This window comes from Stigmatopora argus, chromosome 18 (assembly GCF_051989625.1).
Source record: "Stigmatopora argus isolate UIUO_Sarg chromosome 18, RoL_Sarg_1.0, whole genome shotgun sequence".
Taxonomy (NCBI): domain Eukaryota; kingdom Metazoa; phylum Chordata; class Actinopteri; order Syngnathiformes; family Syngnathidae; genus Stigmatopora; species Stigmatopora argus.
In genome coordinates this window covers 13,817,921-13,834,349 of record NC_135404.1, presented here as the reverse complement: position 1 = coordinate 13,834,349, position 16,429 = coordinate 13,817,921, and the positions used below count along the sequence as shown (strand labels likewise).

Sequence of the window (16,429 nt, the reverse complement as noted above, 5' to 3'; positions counted from 1 at the left end):
GGGGAAAAAAAGTGGATGCCTGACGATGGCGAGGACCGTCGATACGCTCGACGCTCTTTAGGCGAGGGGTCTTCATTTTGGATTTGATTTTTAGAAGGAAACATTTTTGGGATGTAGCGTAGCCGTCTTCTTTCCACGAGTGAAGGTGGTCTGGAGAACATCAATTAAACGAGGTTTTGGTGTATGCTCGCACGTAAAAAGCATTGAATAAAAAGCACAATGTGATGTGTTGAAAGACAAAGGTTTTATTTGGAAGTGCAACTTCGGAGGACTTGAATGAGGGGGGAAAAAAAGAAGCTGGCAGGTCCACAAAGCCTGCAGCAGCCTCCTGAAAATGTGGACACGTTGCAGCTTCGACACGTTGGCCCAGTCTGACCTCTCAATCTCCTCCTCCTCCTCCTATCTCGCTGCCTCCTTCTTTTGAGAGAAGAGGAGCAGTCTGGGATCAATAAGAGACATGAACACATGTGTTTTAGTCTCCTTGTACACGTATGGTTCGTGGCTTTTTTACCTTTATGGCCATCGATATGATGTACGCCAGAAATGGTAGTAGTCAAAAGAGTGCTATTAATTGTTGTTGTAGTCGTATTAATAATATAAAGGAGGTTAAGAGTAATTGCAATATTGGTAGTAGTCGTCGTAGTGGTGGCATTTTTTTTAAACAATGGTAATTGGAGGCGAACTTGGTATTAGCAGTGTTAGTGCTAGCGGTAACAGTAATACTTGTAGCAATGGCCTTAGTAGAAGTCTCAATAAACAGAATCAATGGTGGGATTATTATTTATTTATGTGTTATTAGTCGAGTAGTGTTACTAAGGGTGGTACTAGTGTGAGTTACAGTGGTAGTGGTAGATTAGAAGTAGGAATATTTAGTTTGTTGAAGTGGTAATATTTTTAATAGTGGTATTCGTAATAGTAGCGGTTGGCCATAATATTGCAAGGTGTGTTTATTGTTTTTGGAGTCACATTAATAGTAGTTTACTTTTTGTTCACGGTTGTGAACAGAGGTAGGAAATGCATAGAAGTGGTAGTAGTGGTAGTAGTAGTGGTAGTAGTAGTGGTGGTAGTAGAGGTAGTGGTAGTAGTAGTGGTGGTAGTAGTGGTAGTAGTAGTGGTAGTAGTAGTGGTAGTAGTAGTAGTAGTGGTGGTAGTAGTGGTAGTAGTAGTGGTAGTAGTAGTGGTAGTAGTTTATTGTTTTTGGAGTAACATTAATAGTAGTTCACTTTTTGTTCACGGTTGTGAACAGAGGTAGGAAATGCATAGAAGTAGTAGTAGTGGTGGTAGTAGTAGTGGTAGTAGTGGTAGGAGTGGTAGTAGTGGTAATAGTGGTAGTAGTAGTAGTAGTGGTGGTGGTAGTGGTGGTGGTAGTGGTGGTAGTGGTAGTAGTGGTAGTAGTAGTAGTGGTAGTGGTAGTAGTACTATTAGTAAGAAGGGGAGTAGTTGTTGTCATCAGTACTAGTTGCTAAAGATCACTTTTGGGTTGGTGGAGTGGTAGGAATTTTAACTTTAGTAGGACTAGTCGCTGTGGTCTTCGTCAAAGTTGGGCGGAGTCAGACATGTGACCTTGCAGTGTTGGTACAAAAGAAAAAAAAGTTCCACTAGTCAACCAAAGGTCTGCAACTTGTAATTTTCTGCTCTGTGCCTCAGGATGGAGTCTCACTGCTTCGCGCTAACCCATAGTTTTGTGGCCTTTCTTCTCTTTTTTTTCTTTTTTTCTTCTCCCTTCTTCTTTTGGGCGGAAGCTCTCCAGATCGTTCAGAAAGGGAGAATACTTTAGCAGATCCCAGGCCACGGGATGGGCCGGCAGGTGAGCGAGCGCCAGCAGTCCAAAGCGGACAAAAAAAGCCAGCGTGACAACAACAAAAAAACATGTACGACAAAAGTAACTCATCTCGGGCCACAAACATTTGTCCTCGTCCACTTGTGGGAGAACAGGAAACCCAAATATTCAATTCCCGAATATTCGAAGTGAGTCAAAACGGACTCGGGTCTGTCTTGCGTCCCGTAGCATCGCAAAGGCCGTCTCGCACTCATCGCCAACCTCCTGGAAAGAGCAAATTTTGCATTCCCAGCAAGCCTGTGAGGTGCAAGCGTGCACGTGTTCCTACTTGTAGTTTTCGACCCAATCCTCCCTTCACGCACACTGTTTACACTGCCAAAGGATTCCCATTATTGGTGTGAACATTTAAAAATAGGCATTTCAGATCTCCTTTGCTAACTTTTGCTACTTCATCGAGTTTCATTCGAACCGATTTTTTTTACTATAGGTCGCTAAAATAATGGGCTTGGGAAAATTATGCAGGGAAGCGAAGTTGTTGCAATTGGAAAATACACCAAATTAGACCAATTATGGGCCAATATCTTCAAATAGCTTTAAAAAAAAAAATTATTATTGTTGACTGTTGGCGCTTCATATCGAACAGGTGCGTTTACTGACACCTGGAAATTGTACAACCCCCCAAAATATACTCATACTGTATTTTAATGACTTTACACCTGACTATTTTTGGGCCTCAAGTCATTCTTTCTCGCAGAGCAATCAATATCTCATTAAGTGACTTAAAGACGGGAGATTTTACAAATTAATTCAATGACTCTTTCAACGGGAGCGATACTATTCTCTATCCACATTTTCATGACTCCCCAAAAAAAAGAAATAATAACCATAGCACAAGCCTGGTGGTGCAGAATCATCACACATTACATATTGCATATACTACACCCTCATTCCTATTTTTCCTATTTTCCTATTTCATACCTGTCAACCTCTGCCGATAACTGCCCTTATAAATGATTATGATTCCCCTTACAAACCCCCCAAAAACCTTACAAACACCGTACGTCGGTGTTTGTAAGGTTTTTGGGGGGTTTGTAAGGGGAATCATAATCATTTATAAGGTAAGTTATCGGCAGAGGTTGACAGGTATGCTATTTCATATTTTTTTCTATTGTCAACGCCATCATTCCCACAAATGTCATGCTTGAATAGACAGAAAGGCTCGATTAAAAGTATTGGGACGGCAAAAAAAAAAAAAAATGCTCCAAGTGGCCATTTTGCTAAGACACTGGCAATCTGGTTCTTTCTTCCACGTGAACTCATCTCAGCGTCCTGATGCCTTCTCTAGCATTTCTTCATTCCCCCTTATACTTTTCCATTTTTTTTCATGACGTCTCGGTCTGGTTTTCTTTTACCGTCTGGCCGCGTCCTCCATCCCAGCCCCCATCCCGTCGGTCCAGGCTCCCTCCTTCCCTCCTTCCCTCCCTCCTTCCCTCCTTCCCGGCCCTTTTTCTCTCTCCCATCCTCCTCCCAGTCCCTCCACCACTTCCACAGACATCCAGTCAGACAGGCAAGATGGAAAATGTGACGGGATCCTTCCCCGTACTCGGAGATAATGCGCCGCTTTCAAAGTAACCAAATAGAGAGGATCAAAAGTCATGAAATAAATGTTCACGGCTATCTATCTTGAAAGTGGGCCATGAACGCACCGCCGTGGAGTGGGTGGGATTCAGGGTGTCGGATTTCCCCACATTAGGAATGTTACAAAAATTCTCCCAACCTTTTAGATCCTTAAAAAAAAACAATCTGACATGGAACACTTTCAATGGTGCGTTTAGGGGCGATTTCCAGGGGAGGAATTTTCACTTTTTTTCCACTCCACATTTTTTTCAGGGGTTTTCGAACCTTCAAAAATAATCAAGTCGTTTCAGACTTTTTCTTAAAGAATGAATCTTCATTTTTTTAACCAAAATTTGGTTAAATTTTCACAATTTCCTAATCTTTAAAAAATAAAAATAAAAACTTTACATATCACAGTATACTGGAGCATTTCAACATGCCACATATTTTCATTTTGGTGACGTGGTCACCATTTCGAGAGTTTTAATCAACAACTTTAAAGAATTTTCGAGGCTCTCAGGGGAATTTATGTTTTTTTTCTGACCCTCAATCTTCCTTTTTTAGTGCGGGGTGTCGTTTCCCAACATCTGGTAAAGTTGAAAATGAGCTTTCTGATTTTAACCCTCACATTTGTACAGTTTATACATTTTTGGATAGTAGTTTTACACTGTTAACTCACCCAAAAAAATCTAGATTTTAAGCGTGCTATGGACAGAAAGGCGGCGGATTGCAAGATGGGGTCTGGTTTTGTCGTCAGCATCCATACGTGGAGGAGTTGCAAGTAGGAGGTGGCGTCCACAAGAAAAGGAGAGTGAGAGAGTTCAGTGGTGTGGCTCAAGTTGAAGTATAAAAAGAAAAAAGAAGAAAAGTCATTTCTGCAACTAAAAAGAAGAAATCAGGTGAATTCAAACTAAGGGAGAGGGGCTGAAAATGAAAAAAAAAAAAGAGTGGATGACTCATCTTCTCCTCTCAGCTATCCCATAAGCCATGTGGACCAAAGTTTAGGAACACTATCTATAAATATTAGTCCGCAGTTTACGTACTGACATTATTTGCGCATTTCTTTTTGGGGCCTAAAATGATCCATATTGCGAAAAAAAGGTCTTTAGGTCAATACTCGTGTAAATCAATATATAGAAATGTGATGTTGTTTCATTCAAACTAGCAGAAACCAGTTTTCCTTTCATTGATATATGGTCATTATTTTATTATGTCACCTAGCCATATCAGAAAGTCAAACACATTGACATTTTTAGAGTTAAATAAACAGAGTTGGCAGACATTGACATGTTTTTTAGTGGAGGAATCCTCAGTTGGAGACACTTTATGATGGTAAATAAGTATTGAAATGATGAAAAAGGAGGAATAAAATGGCTTGACTTGTATCCTTTTTGCCAGTTTGAGCTCCAAGTCAGTATGGACGAATCATCTGTTCGCCACGTGTGAGGAGAAATGCTCTACGCGGCCGTTATGCTTCACTATTCTCCAAATGAACGTGTGATAGGGAACACGTATGTTTGCAAGGGTTCCTTTACAGGACAGCTAAATGTCAGCGTGTTTTGGAAGGGCCTTGATGACATGCATGACAAACCTGACTTTAAAAAAATATCTTTTTCACATTATCCTAATAGAATGTAAGGAATATAAGTCAGACACACACACACATTTTTGCGACCTTTTAAAGCGAAACGGCATTTGCCTTTTAATTCAAATTGGCAGGAAGCTCTTAATGACCCTGTTTCTGATCTGTTTTTTTTTGTGTGCCTAATTCCCAGCGAGCAACAACTTGTGAGCATGTGCAGAAGAAGAAGAAGAAAAAAAAGTGAACTGCAGCCGTGAAGAAGAAGAAGAAGAAAAAATAAAAAGGTGACCTCAATGAGGAAGAATGCAACGCGGTCTCCTCTCCCTCCCTGAAACTGACAAAAAAAATGGACATTTCTTACAGTGTGCATCACAAAAACTCTTTCCCTTTTTTTGTCGGAATCTTTTCACAAATTGTCACTTCCTTATTGAGTAAACATTGGCGAGATCCACCAAACTGATAGGACTTCCTTTATTGTTTTTTTCACTCTTTTGGGGTATTTTGTCTTAAATGGCCGACAATCTTTCTGTCTCTGACTGCTGTTCTTTTTCCAGGCGTGATGAGGAATCCTGGTGCCGGCCACATGTTACAAAAGCAACTGGAGCAGGAGGAGGAGCCAAAATGGACGCTGGGCTAACGCTTTTCACATGTCGCTGACGACATCTCGCCATCTCTTCCCCATCCGTGGCCCGTGTTTACTTCCCCTCCCAGCAGGCCCGCCCGCCCGGCCGGCCGGGGGGGAGGTCCCTCACACTCAAGTACGTGGATTTTCTTTGGGAACTCTAATTAAACGCCACGGCAACAAAATGCTCTTTTACCATTCAAGTTGGTGTGAGTGAGACATGAACCCTTTCAAAAAAAAAGTACTATACAAAAGTTGAGGTTTGACCCTTTAGGCCTTTTCTAAATCAAATCTTGCTCCAGCACCCCCTGCGCCCCTGGTGAGGATAAGTGGTTCGGAAAATGAAGGAATAGTATTTGTTTGTTTTTGAAACCTCACTGGTTGGTGGCCGGAAAGCAATTGTCGATTTATCCCGTCGTTGGTTGGGATAGGCTCCAGCACCCCTGCGACCCTTGCGAGGATAAGCAGTTTTCATGAAGAAAAAAATAGCAATTATGACTTTTTAAAAATTATTTTACTCCAATTTATTAACAAAAAATTGCGGGTGTACCCCGCCTCCTCCCCATAGTTGCTTGGAATAAGCTCCAGCACCCCTGCAAGCCTTGCGAGGATAAGCAGTTATAATGAAGAAAAAAAATTGCAATTACGATTTTTAAAAAATGATTTTACTCCGATTTATTAACAAAAAATGCGGGTTTACCCTGCCTCCTCCCCATAGTTGCTTGGAACAAGCTCCAGCACCCCCGCAAGCCTCACAAGGGCAAGCAGTTTAGATGACTAATTTTATTCAATTTTTTTAAACTCAAATATTTGCAATTATTATGTTTTTCTTTAAGCGATCAATAATTACAGTGATTGGCTAACAAATAATCCACGGTTTAATGTTGACAGGGATCGGCTCTAGCACCCCCCTAAATCCTCGTGAGGATGAGGATGTATTCTCTCTGTATATTTAATGGCAGAAAAAATATACCAATAGATGTTAACTTGTTGTTATTACTCCAACAATAGTTAATGTGACTTGCATACCGGAAAGGTAAAGTAATGAATAATCCAATTCATATTTGTAGTTGTTCTCATAGCCAGTGAGTCAAAGTTTGGACTTTTGCGCAGACGAAAAGGAGAGCGTTGAATAAACCGGCTCCAAAAATAAATGTCAAATTAGAGGGTTGCTGGAGAGAAAGAAAAAAAAAGCGGCCACTGGGTTTGGCCCTTGGCTTCTTGGCTTCTTGGCTTCTTCTCGTAGGCGACCAATGCGCTGCTCCGTCCAAGTCTTCTCTTAAGTCCATCGAGGTGGATCTCCAAAATCCCAACCCATTTTTGTAACCCTAAACGTCTCTCAAGTTTGTCCGTGACATGCACGGGAAAGGCTCCAGTTTGAAGTACAGTGGTACCTCGAGATACGAGCTTAATCCGTTCCGGAACTGAGCTCGTATGACGAGATTCTCGTCACTCGAGCGGACGTTTTCCATTGAAATGAATGGAAAACAAATTAATTCGTTCCAGTCCTTTGAAAAAACACCAAAAACAGGATATTGGATTGGAAAAAATGTTGTATTTCTTCTAATTCGCCATCTATTAACAAAGTAACACATAACTAGTGGTTTAATAGTAATAAAATGTGTTTCATCTAACTAAAATTGGGCAGATTTCGCCGACGGGAGACAGAGACGAGGTGGTTTCTTCCCCGCTCTAGTTTCCACTATGCAGAGGCTAACCGTCCCGTAAAATATGTTTTGTTGTACAATTTCACTAGTTTTGGATTTTGTGAGTCGGGAGATTTGATTTCTGAATACTTTTTGACAAGATTATATTTTTAGTGTGTAAAAAGTCTACTTTATAGGGTTTTTTTTACCTTCATTATTGGCTTTGTAACTGTGAGCAAGAAGCGTCCAAGTTAAGATTGCTGGCGATTCTCATTGCAGCTACTATCTCCAACCCGATTGGCCCGAAGCGTTAGCTACCATCTTGCTCTTAATTGCCCGAACTGCTGATTTGAGCCTTGGTTGTTGCGTAATTGCTTCAGATTTAAGCTTAGCGGAGATGACTTTCTCACCGGGGGGGGACGTGCACTGGCCCGCCATAAAGAGCCACCGCTTGCTAATGGTTAGCATGCGCGCACGGGTTTGCCCGTCAGCCAACGCGGTGGCTTTTATACGGCAGGAACAAACGTTAGCGTGTAAAAGTCCATCCCCGCTGCTCCGTTTGCTGCCGTCGCCCGTATAGAAACGCGGGGTGCCGGATGTTATTTGTCTTTATGGGATGCTGACGACGCCACGGTTTTAAAGGACGCTAACGAGTTGTATACGTTGCAAGGCTCATTTTTTTTTTGTAGACGATCATTGCATTCCGAACACGAATTTGAAATAGAAGAGCCAAAAAAAAGGAATGGGAAAATTCAATTAGGAATAGAAATTATTCTGGATTAGATCTATTAAGAATTGATGCAATCATGCAGTCCGCTATAAAAGATGTTCGCAGAGAAGCTCTGAATTCTATTTTTTGGAGGTGGTGGGCAAATTTAGTGATGAGTTTACACGACTTCTGAACTTCGGATACGGGGGGGGTGGGCTTCGTTTTTCCCGGCTCCTCATTGGCCGCCGACTGTTGCCCAAATAAAGGGGTCACGAGCGTTGGAAAGTCGGCATGAGCTTGCAAAAAAAAGTTAGGAAACTTCAATTTTGTTCACGTAAAACACTTTGATCGGATTGAGATCAGGTTTTATTTTTGGGGGGGGACAATAGTGAGGCCTTGTACCGATGAAGACTTGTTTTTTTTTTTTTCTTCTCCACTCCCACATGAGCTCCTTAAATTATTGTCATTTTTTTTCTCTCTTCTTCCACGTCTACAAGTGGAAGAGGAGGCGCGCTCTGCCTCGGTCGGGTCGGCGTTTTGTTTCTCAGCTCTGCCACATCCACAAAGGGAGTGTGCTTAGATGAGGAAAAAATGTAGGCAGACCCCCAAAAAAAGACCACAAAAGAGAAGAAAGGCGGAGCACTAAGTGTATGATGCTAGGGTGCACGTTTGCATTTTTCAAACAAATCAGTTCTGTCAGTCGTGGTGATTTTAACATTGAAATGACTCTTTTTTTTTTAGTTTGTTTTTTTGGTATATTTGGAAAGTCACCTTTTTTATTTTGCCATTTTAATGTATCCGTAATGAGGATTTTTTTTAAATGAAGTGACATTCATCATTATTTTCTTTTTGCACCATTTTGGCAGTTCACTTTCCCCTAAAAAGATTTGATTAGTCATATTTATAAAAATGGAATGAAAGTGATTGTTTGATGTAAATGTAAAAAAAAACACACTTTGCACCTTTTGGAATTTGACGTTGCCTTAAACAAGGTTAATAAATAATGGTGATTTTAGGAATTTTTAAAAAATATTTTTTAAAAATAATTAAACTTACTTTTTGGGGGTATATTTAAAAAAATACTCTTTATTTTCCCCAAAAGATTTTTTTATTTTTAAATGTTTGGTGTTCTCTGGCCCTCTAGTTGGGCTTTCCCTTGATTCATATTTTTATAGTCATATTTACATGGTCAGAGTGAAAGAAATAAGCATAAGAAGGAATAACTTTTACTTCCATGTGAGTCCCAATTTTAGAAAGAGAGAAAGAGAGAGAAAAAAATCATCTGGAATCATTTAAAGCGGCGCTCAGTGACTTCAACTTTGGAAAGAAAAGCCTCAGAAGGAAAAATGAAAATTGTTCTGGAGCACAAGTATTTTACTTTTGACTCCGTTCAAACTTGTTTACCATTTCAAGTCCATCAAATACTGTCTATCTTACTTTTAAAATCAAATCTTTCATCAAGGATGTTAACATTTTTAACATTTTATAAATTCTGTGTTTTTTTGGATCCAAAAGGATGAAGTCATATTTACTTTATTTGACAAGAGAGGCCGAAAAAAATTCAATTTTGCTTAAAAAAAAAGAAATATTCACCCTTCTAAAATCGAGCTATCGTACATATGTTCTATTTAGTTTTTTTTGTTTAGCAAAACTACTAATCCCGTTAACTTAGAAGTTGCCATCATGTACTTTCAAAATGATACCTGCCATCTAAACATATGCATTATATATTTTTTAAAGTATTTGTATAGAATTCCAGCTTCAAAGATAACGAACGATTTCCTTAAAGGTACAGCGTGTCTGTTTTCAACATTTGACTGGAAGAAGCCACATCGGAGAAAAGTTTGCAGCTCCTCCCAGTCAGTAAGTAACACACACACAAAAAAGTACTTTGACAACTCTTAACGTAATGTTGCCAACAAGTCGGCTTGACGTTTGCCACCAGAGTGCAAAGTGTCCGCTCAAATAGTCCAACTGCGTTTTTTTCATTTCACGTATGTGTGAGTACACAAAGTGGGCAGGTTGAACAAAAATACGATTTAAACACGGTGGCCTAGTGGTTAGCACCGCAGATTCGCAGTTCTGGGGTCGAGGGTTCGATAGCGGGTCGGTCCTGGCTTTGTGGCGTTCTCCCTGGGCTTGTGTGGGGTTTCTCTGGGTGCTCCCATATGCCCAAAAACATGCATGCTAAGCGAATTGAACACTAAATTGCCTCGAAATATGAATGTGAGCGTGAATTGTTTAGTGGAAGGATTTCAAGTTGTCATTTTTTTATTTTTATTTTTTTAACCTGATTCGATCGTTTATTTAAGAAACAAAAGTTTCAAGTTGGTCCTCGCGTCCTTTGAATTTTTTTTTTGAACTTGATTCCAATCATTTATTTAAGAAACACCTTATTTTTTTGTTCTTTTAAAAAAAAACTACTGCTGTACAGTAACGTAGCGCTATGCTATTCTGAGCTCCCGTGTACAAAAGCTTGTCAGTGATGCGACACAAAACGGCTCAGGAAAAAAAAAACGATTTTCAGTGGGGACGTCGCTACGGAGGTTTATTTCGGGAAGGTCCTAATTGCACGTTTTGTCTTCAGCTCAGCTTCCAGACGGGCACGTTTAACCCAAGCCAGTCCCCTCAAACGTCGGCCCTCGTGCAGAGTGTCAATAGCCGAGCTCACTTGGCGCTCCGGCGCCCTGTACAGAGGGGGTCATTCATCCCCTCTCGCCGCTAGCCGTTTAGCCAGGAAATGTTCACTTGGCCCGGGAAGTCTGAGGTTTCCCTCCAAATGTTTGATTTCGCCGCTTGAGCAAACAGCGGCGAGCGCCAGACGACAGGTGGCGGGCGACCACACAGGTGTGGACCCCCAGCCGCCATTTTCTCACATTGGCGTTCCCCCACGTTCGACGATTTTGCTTTCACATCCCCAAAAAATAGAAAAGTAGCATTTTTTTGCTATTAAAATGTTTCATTTCATATCTTCAAATGATTCATAAATAAGGCATTCATCTTAAATAGTAAATTCATACCCAATGTAACAATCATTAGGATTGACAAAAAACAACAAAATGGAAGTCCAAGAAAAAATAAAAACAACGCTTTGGCTAGCAGCTGGCTATTAGTCAACAAGTTCAAATGAACTACGACCGCCCGTCCCTTTAAAAGAACCCTTAGCCATAGTCAGAACTATAGACAACAATAAGTCCACAAATAATAAAAGTTTTAAAACCAAAAAAATCCATGGAAAATACCTCAGTCCACCAATAACAATCAGTTAGCATCATAGAATAAAGTGAGCGAGATTTGGAGTCCTCCCTACAAAAAAAACAGCGGCGTTCATTCCAGTTTCTTGTGAGATAGCATAGCCAACTCCTTAGCCTTGCGCCTTTTCAGCTTCTTCTTGATGAAGAGCAGGTCGATGTAGACGATGCGATCCAGAACGGCCGAGGCGCACAAGACGCCGCCGTGCAGAGCGCCGGCGATTCCGCAGCTGAACACGTCTTGACCTTGCGGGACATCGGCGTTAGTCAAAATGCTTCTCAAAATGGCCAGCGTCAAGTCATTTAGCATTTGTAGCACATGGACTTATTCACTTATTCATATTCTTTCAACTCATTCATATTCAAGTGGAACTTTTCCTGTCCGTTTTTACATTAACTTAATTCTTCTTTTGTCGTAACTATCACATTGTTTACATTTTTATTGAGTGTTTTTCAGTGGAAAAAATGAATTTTGTGCACGGGTGGCTTTTTTGTTTGTTTGTTTTTTGGCCTCTCAGTTCTGGGGTCCTGGGTTCGATCCCAGGTCGGTTCTCCTGTGTGGAGTTTGCAAGTTGTCCCCGGGCTTGCTTGGGTTTTCTACTGGCTTCTCTGGGTTTCTCCCACATCCAAAAAACATGCAATTTAGGCTAGCTGGCTAACACTCTAAATAGCTGCTAGCTTTGAGTGATTGCTTGTTTGTCTCCTCTGCCCTGCGATTGGCTGGCCACCAATTCTAGGTGTCCCCTATCTGGTGCCCCAAGTCAGCCGGGACAGGTTACAGCACCCCCCACGAATGCTCAGAACCCCAAAAGACCATAGCCACGCCACTGCCTGGTGGTTTTGTTTGGAACTGTTCTAAGGTCTAGTGGGTTGTCCTTACCAGAGAGGTAGAGGTTCTTGACAGGAGTGTGGCAGCGGTTCTTGGCCACGGCCTCGGATTTGAAGCGCTCCAGGTTGTGCTCGGCGGAGTACATGGCGCCACGCTGGGCGCCCAGGTAGTGCGAATTGGTGAGGGGCGTGGCCACGTCCTGGAAGACCAACTAGAGGACGAGCGCTCAAAGTTAAAAAACAAAAACAAAACAAGAATAGATGTTCGGTAATGGACGGTGGACTCGCCTTGTCTTTGATTTTGGGGAACAACTGGCAGGCCCAATCAAAGAGATTGTTGGCGAATCTCATTTTGTAGCGTTGGTATTGGTCGCCGCGTTTGCGGACGCTGGTGTCCTTCCACTCCTCAAACCATTCGTATTTCACCATGGTTAGGATGGTCATGCAAGATTTCCCTGCGGACGTTAGCCAATATTAGCTTAGCACCTGATCCGCTTTTTTTGCTAGGTGATATCGACCAATTTAAAAAAAATCTGCCATTGTAACCAAATTTAGTACCAAATAGCTCGAGGGTGTTGGAGTACATTGGTACGTTATTTCTTGGTCCTTTCTGATTTAATTGGCGGAAAATGGACAATGAATAATTAACGAAAAGCTTCGTACCGGGGTGCCTTTTGGGGGCTTCTGGATCTTTGGCTGATGGCATGGTGATGAACATCATGGGTATGTTGTCCGGTGCTTTCTCTTTACCCAAAGCGAAAAAGTCCTCCATTCTAGAATAAAACGAATAAGTCGATCTCAATTGGAGCGATGTAACCTTTCAAGGCGCGCGCCACCTGCAGGAGCCGATACGAACTGTCGCCTGATAAAAAGTGACGTTGACTAATACTTTAACTTTTACGTTCCATTGGTCTATCCTGGAAAACTTTTGGGAAACCGCCCAGGAAAGAAAAAAATGCTCTTTCTATACGACAGCAGCCTCTAGTGGCTAGTTTTGTTACTTCAGCTAATAAGAAAAGGATTGTAGAAAAGACTTGGAAAAAAATAGAAGAGAAATTGACGTACGATTTGTCCATGTCGTTGTTTTTGAACAACCAGAAGTTGGTGGACTCCAACCCGAGTTCCTCCTGCGTGCCGTCAAAACCGGAAAAGACTAAAAAGGATCCTCGGCCGTGCTTCATCATGTTGAGCCTCTCCTGGATATCTGCAAGTAGGACAACGCTTCTTTATTTTCATGCCCGTCCACTTTGTTCCAAGTTTTAACAACCAAAAAACCGTTTTTTTCAGCACCTGGTTTCATCTGGATCTCGGGTGGAAGAAGTTTCTGGAAGGTGGTGAAGATGCCGCAGTTTGAGACCACCACCGGGGCCTGGATCTCCACCTCTTCGCCACCTTTCCTCACCTTCACACCTGCCGTGAGGTACTCTCTTGAGTCTGAGTCTGGGATTTTTGCTGGAAAGTGGGTTCTTACCATACGCCGTCCCTTTGCGGTCCACCAAGATCTGTGAGACGGGCGCTCGCACCAGGCAGTCGCCGCCGTACTTGCGGATGGTGCGGATGATGTGGAAGGCGATCTCGCTGGCGCCGCCCTTGGGGTAGTAGGCCCCTCGTTTGTAGTGGTGGATCAGGAGGGCGTTGATCAAAATACTCGAGTCCTTTGGGGGAACTCCTAACGTGGAGATAGACCAAGATTTTTACTCATTCAGGCATAAAACTAAACACATTGGTTCCGATTTTTATTCAAATGAGTTAATTACGAGTCCAAATCCTTAAATGTGGGTGGGACGGTGGCAACGAATGAATTGTTTCTTCATGAGGAAACTTTTTGTTTGTTGCTTAGATTCTATTATGATTAACAAATCAACGTTTTGATCCACAGAAATTAATTATTACAACCCTAGTGTCAACATGTGGCAGATTTATTAGTTAACATTGATTTTTTTAAGGGGGCCGTTGCCCACCCATGCCACCCCGGGGATCCGCCCATGGTTACGTACATTTTCCGAATGCCTCGTAATGCTTTTTTTTAAATCAATTCTTAATTGATGGCTAAATTTAGAGATTAGAAATGTGTAGAAAAGGGAATCGGATTTTAAAATGCATTATTTGTATTCAGATCCTTATTTTGTTAAATACAAATGCACCAAAATAGAGATAAGAAATGTTAACATAAAACCAGATCATTAAGCAATGACAAATTGAGAAGCAAAAGAGTGTCTAAAGAAAGCCTACCGTAGAAAAGGTAGGAAAAAATAACGTGGAGGTCCTTGTTGGAGGTCAGCGTGTTGACCAGCTCCGCGGCACACGTCCCGCTCAGACGGAAAACCGGCGAGAACAGGTCTGCGATCCCCGACTTCAACAGGAACGAGGTAATCCAGGGCGGGAGGAGCTTCAAGGTGGCCAGGTAATGAGTCTTCTTCGCCGAGATCTGCGGGAGAACAGAAAAGTCGGGTTCGGCCCAAAGGACCGCGAGAGGTCAAACATCCTACCTTCATGATCTTGAAAAATGTCTCGATGGCTTCCGCGTCATCGGGAAACTGCTTGACCAGGTGAGCCTTCATCTGGTTTTTCCCCGAGACCATGGTGTACTCCCGCCGCTCGTCGCCCAGCCCGATCTGGACCGTGTCGAAGTGCCGGTTCAGTTCTTGGAACTCCAGCTGACCCTCGGAGAGCTGGTCGAAGATGATCCGCAGTAGACTGTTCTCGTGCAGCTGACCGATGTAGTGAAGGCCTGCCGGGGAGGGAACGCTTCGCTGTCAACGTTTCGCCGTCGACATTTCGCTGTCAAAGCTTTGCCGTCGGCAGGTGAGCGTACCGACGTCGAACTCGAAGCCTTTCTCCACGTATGTGTGACAGCAGCCCCCGGCCTGGTCGTGTTGCTCCAGGATCAGGACCTTCTTGCCCGCCTTGGCGAGCGTGGCGCCGGCCGCCAGTCCGCCGATCCCGCTACCGATCACGATGACGTCCAAGTCCCGAGGCACCTTGTCTAGGCTGAAACCTGCGCAGGTGGTGTGGTTACGTAAGGTGCGTGGGAATGACACTGATACGCTTGTCGTAAAACCATGTTTCGCTTTCAAGGTCGCTGTAGTTTTTAGGAGATTTTTGATGAAAAAGGCTATTAGTAAAAAAATGTTAAGCGCGTAGGATAATGCTAGTTAGCATCCATAGTTGTAGTGGATTCATTTTGCTTTGTTTTAGTATTCTTGGACTGGTTTTTGTTCCTTTTTTACGGATATTTTCTTATGTTTTGGTAAGAAAAATCAGTTAAAAAAAGACACAAAAAAACTGTCAAAAAATCGTTAGCATTCGGTTTTCAGACAATTGAACAATTCATTTTGTAATCATTTTTTAATCATAACGACACTAAAAATGTGAGCGGAACTTTTTTTAATCCCCCCCAAAAGGTACAAAAACAGTCAAAAAATCGTTAGCTTTCGGTTTTCACACAATTGAACAATTCATTTTAATCATTTTTTATCATAACGACACTAAAAATGTGAGCGGAACTTCATTTTTAATCCCCAGATTTTAAAACGTATTATTTGTATTCAAATCCTCATTTTTTAAAAATACATATACACCAAAATGATAAAAAATAACTGCAATTGGCAATTCAGGGTATCTCCCACCTGGTGCCCATAATTGACTGGGATAGGCTGCAGCACCCCCACCAAGCCGAAGCGCTTAGAAAAATAAATAATGCATCAATCACCAAGCAATATAATAAACAGTTTGATAGTGAATATTATCTGATAAAACGCATCATTTAGGCCCAAATTAGCATTAGGATAAATTGCCAGTTTTTACCTTGCTTGATGACCTTGTCCCGCTTCTTCTGGTCAAACTCTCGCGGTCCGGGAGGCCGGACCGATTCCAGGGAGAAGGGTCGGCCCTTGCCGAAGAGGTACCGGTAGGTGAGCCCCAACCACGCCACGAAGCACGCTACGAACACAAAGAGCCACATGGCAGAATTTGACCGAAGCTCCCGCGGAGGCTCCTTTTTAAGATATAAAAAGCCCAAGCAAAGGTCTCGGCGAAGGGGCGGAGACGCCGTGGGCTATCGTTATGGCCGCTCGTAAAGATAAGCGTATCGTCGGGTTGCTCTGACATCCCCGGCCTAAACCGTAACGGCGGACGTTGTTTTGGATTGGAAACAAAAGTGGCCGTCGCCAAATTCATTTCTTCTTTATTGGTCTTATCTGATAAGGCAATTTAGATAACGGGCAAGTAGGTGGTAGACTTTACGCGGATAGGCGTGACGTGGTCGCAATAGTAGGACCGGAGGGGGGGCGTGGGGGTTGATAGTCAGGCTGGTTGGTTATGGCACAACAAGGAATTTTGACCCAATTACATGTTTTGAAACATGCGAGTTACTGTAATCATTCATGGGCCAA

General features: G+C 42.4%; 1 protein-coding gene across 1 annotated transcript; it reads right to left on the bottom strand.

The window, feature by feature from the left end:
* Positions 1 to 11,008: 11,008 nt before the first annotated feature.
* Positions 11,009 to 15,999, bottom strand: LOC144093194 (inactive all-trans-retinol 13,14-reductase). The gene is made up of 11 exons (XM_077626528.1): positions 15,843 to 15,999; positions 14,851 to 15,033; positions 14,525 to 14,766; positions 14,268 to 14,463; positions 13,507 to 13,704; positions 13,326 to 13,445; positions 13,101 to 13,239; positions 12,699 to 12,808; positions 12,324 to 12,490; positions 12,088 to 12,247; positions 11,009 to 11,453 (listed from the first exon to the last, which is right to left on the bottom strand). The coding sequence occupies exons 1-11, from the start codon at positions 15,997 to 15,999 to the stop codon at positions 11,284 to 11,286; spliced, it is 1,842 nt and encodes a 613-aa protein (XP_077482654.1). The 3' UTR covers positions 11,009 to 11,283.
* Between the last annotated feature and the right edge of the window lie 430 nt (positions 16,000 to 16,429).

Excerpts from the sequence above, each read along its gene's own strand:
- LOC144093194 (XM_077626528.1), bottom strand. The coding sequence starts at position 15,999 with ATGTGGCTCTTTGTGTTCGTAGCGTGCTTCGTGGCGTGGTTGGGGCTC. Across the intron at positions 13,446-13,506 it reads CCGCAAAGGGACGGCGTATG|GTGTGAAGGTGAGGAAAGGT; the intron begins GTAAGAACCCAC and ends ACCTCACGGCAG. Across the intron at positions 12,491-12,698 it reads AGCCCCCAAAAGGCACCCCG|GGAAATCTTGCATGACCATC; the intron begins GTACGAAGCTTT and ends TAACGTCCGCAG.